At 39.1% G+C, this 2,225-nt stretch overlaps 1 protein-coding gene across 1 annotated transcript; it reads right to left on the bottom strand.

Moving 5' to 3' along the window:
• Positions 1–332: 332 nt before the first annotated feature.
• Positions 333–1,778, bottom strand: LOC132305413 (uncharacterized). The gene has a single exon (XM_059803055.1). It carries the CDS (start codon positions 1,776–1,778, stop codon positions 333–335), a length of 1,446 nt encoding a protein of 481 aa, XP_059659038.1.
• Between the last annotated feature and the right edge of the window lie 447 nt (positions 1,779–2,225).

Here is a 2,225-nt window from a genome sequence, read left to right as displayed (position 1 = left end):
AAGCTTCATTCTACAAGATTAGATGAGGGAGAAAAGAGCAAAGAGGAGGAGTTCTTGAAGCTTCAAGGAGGAAGCTCGAAAATAGAGGGGAAAGCCTTGCTTCTTCCTTCATCTAGGGCCACCATGGGTAACTAAACCTCCTCTAGGGAGGTGATGAAGCTCCATTTTGTAAGCTTTGCTTTGTTTTGATTTATATTTGGGGGTTAATATCCAGGAAGAGACCAACAATTGGGAGGTTCTTCAGAATTTAGAGATGGGACTCGGTCACTGTCAAACTTTTCCACCCCCATAAAAGCAGTAGATTGATCTAAAAACTCTTTCAAATATTTTGGTTACTGCTTTTTACCCTTCTGAATTAAATGATTAGTAGCATCCCTATTGTTCTTCATAATCTGTAAGGGTAGTTCCTCTTCACCTTCAAGATATATAACATAACGGCTAAGATCCAGCGTTGTACCAGGCCCCGACTCTGGTTCTCTGTGATTGTTTGAGGTAGTAGGCTTACAATAGCCAAGCTTCTGCTTTAACACCTTGTAGGAGTGACCAAATGACATCAACGTGCTCACTAAGAAAATAGAAATGAGCAAATTTAATTTGATGGCCGTGACAATCGTAATTTGAACTTGTATAAAGAAGTTTAGAATTAGATTCTTGGTTGTATGAACAAGTTTTCTCCATTTTTGGCCCCGGAGCCGTAAAGCTAAGGGGTTATCTCTCCACCCTACTAGCCTTTTGATCCAGTAGTTTTCTGTTTTCAATTCAGTTTTGTAACTCTGGACTCTCTTCTTTGAGCACCTTAATCTTATGACCATGAACCATCTAAATGCTAGGGCAATTGTACCTACTACCACCTCAAAAGTCTGAATCAAAAGAAGCACAAAGGTTGACCACCTATAACCCGATCTAGCTAAGTACAGGTCTTCACGCCTGTACCATACATAATAATGGATCGATTTCCTGACGGTTGCTTCTGCTAAAGTAGCAACAGCCAAAAAACAAATTATCCCTGAAGCATAGCAGGTTACTGAACGCGCCATAACAAACTGAGGACTACTAGTTTCTGCCATCATCCAATATTTTTTTACATTCTCTTTCAATTTCTCAAATGTAAAATTTTGGACTCCCTCTGATTCTTCACTCGAAATCGTTTTGCATATATCATCATAACTCAATTGTAGACTCTTCTTAGTGGTGGAGACCGTCAAAGCTGAGAAACTCAATAGTACAAGCAAAAGAAGCATGAAAGACATAGCTGCAATGTATTCTCTCTCAAAAAAAGGATCTATTAGTCGAGTTTGTAATTGGATTGAGATATTTACAAATATGGTGATTACAAGAATAGCCAAGGTTGTTATGTTCACGAAAATTTCTTTGTCATTCATGGTTCCTAAAGAAGGCAGAAAATTACCCATCGTTGTAGACATCATGACAATGTTGCCAAGTTTCGCCAGCTGATCCCAATCACCCTGCATATCGGTATTGAGATCCATTGGCAGCTTCATTGATACAGTTAATAATGTGAGGGACGCGGCATTGAGTGTGAAAAACTTGCATGGAAACCAGAGTTTTCTGTGGCGAAACCCAAGGAAGACATCAGCAGCCATTGCAAGGGAGCATACTAGAGATGCTGCTGCAACATAGATACCGATCCATGGCATTGGTGCTTCATATCGACTATTTTCTACGTGGTCCAAGCAGCAGTAATAACTGATTGTATTGTAGTCATCGCAAGTCAGGGGGTACCGTTCCCCTAGCAGGATGTCCGACCCTAGACTCATCGAGTTATAGTAATGATCGCAATAGGACATTTTTTTTCTTTTTTTCCCGGAAATGGAACAGCTTGGGTTGTAGTTGTTGTCCTGTGAATGATAATAGATATAGAGAGAGAGAGAGGAGGAGGGAAAGAATAAATTATGTTAAGTGATTCAACAACTTCAATCAATCTTCCTGGAAGCTGCCTGGTGTTATAAACCTGACATTTCTGAAGACAACTAAAGTTTTTGATTGTGAATATTCCGGTAGAATTGGTCCAATTAGAGTTTAGTTGGAGCAATAAAAAGTGGTGCTTTGAATTGGTGCAATTATATGAAAATTGCGTAGATGTATTATAGCGGAAGATTGTCCAAATCAAGATAATAAGCAAATTGATTTGAAATCCTCCTCTCTATTCTCTCCTAATTTTTCAAATGTATAGTTACACTCCTTCGATTTTTCTGATTGGTTTG

The sequence above is a fragment of the Cornus florida genome, unplaced genomic scaffold, assembly GCF_030987335.1.
Source record: "Cornus florida cultivar Cherokee Brave unplaced genomic scaffold, ASM3098733v1 CherokeeBrave_3.0.0_Hap2_Chr04, whole genome shotgun sequence".
Taxonomy (NCBI): Eukaryota; Viridiplantae; Streptophyta; class Magnoliopsida; order Cornales; family Cornaceae; genus Cornus; species Cornus florida.
The sequence above is the reverse complement of the archived record's forward strand: the minus strand, read 5'-3'. Positions and strand labels throughout refer to the sequence as shown.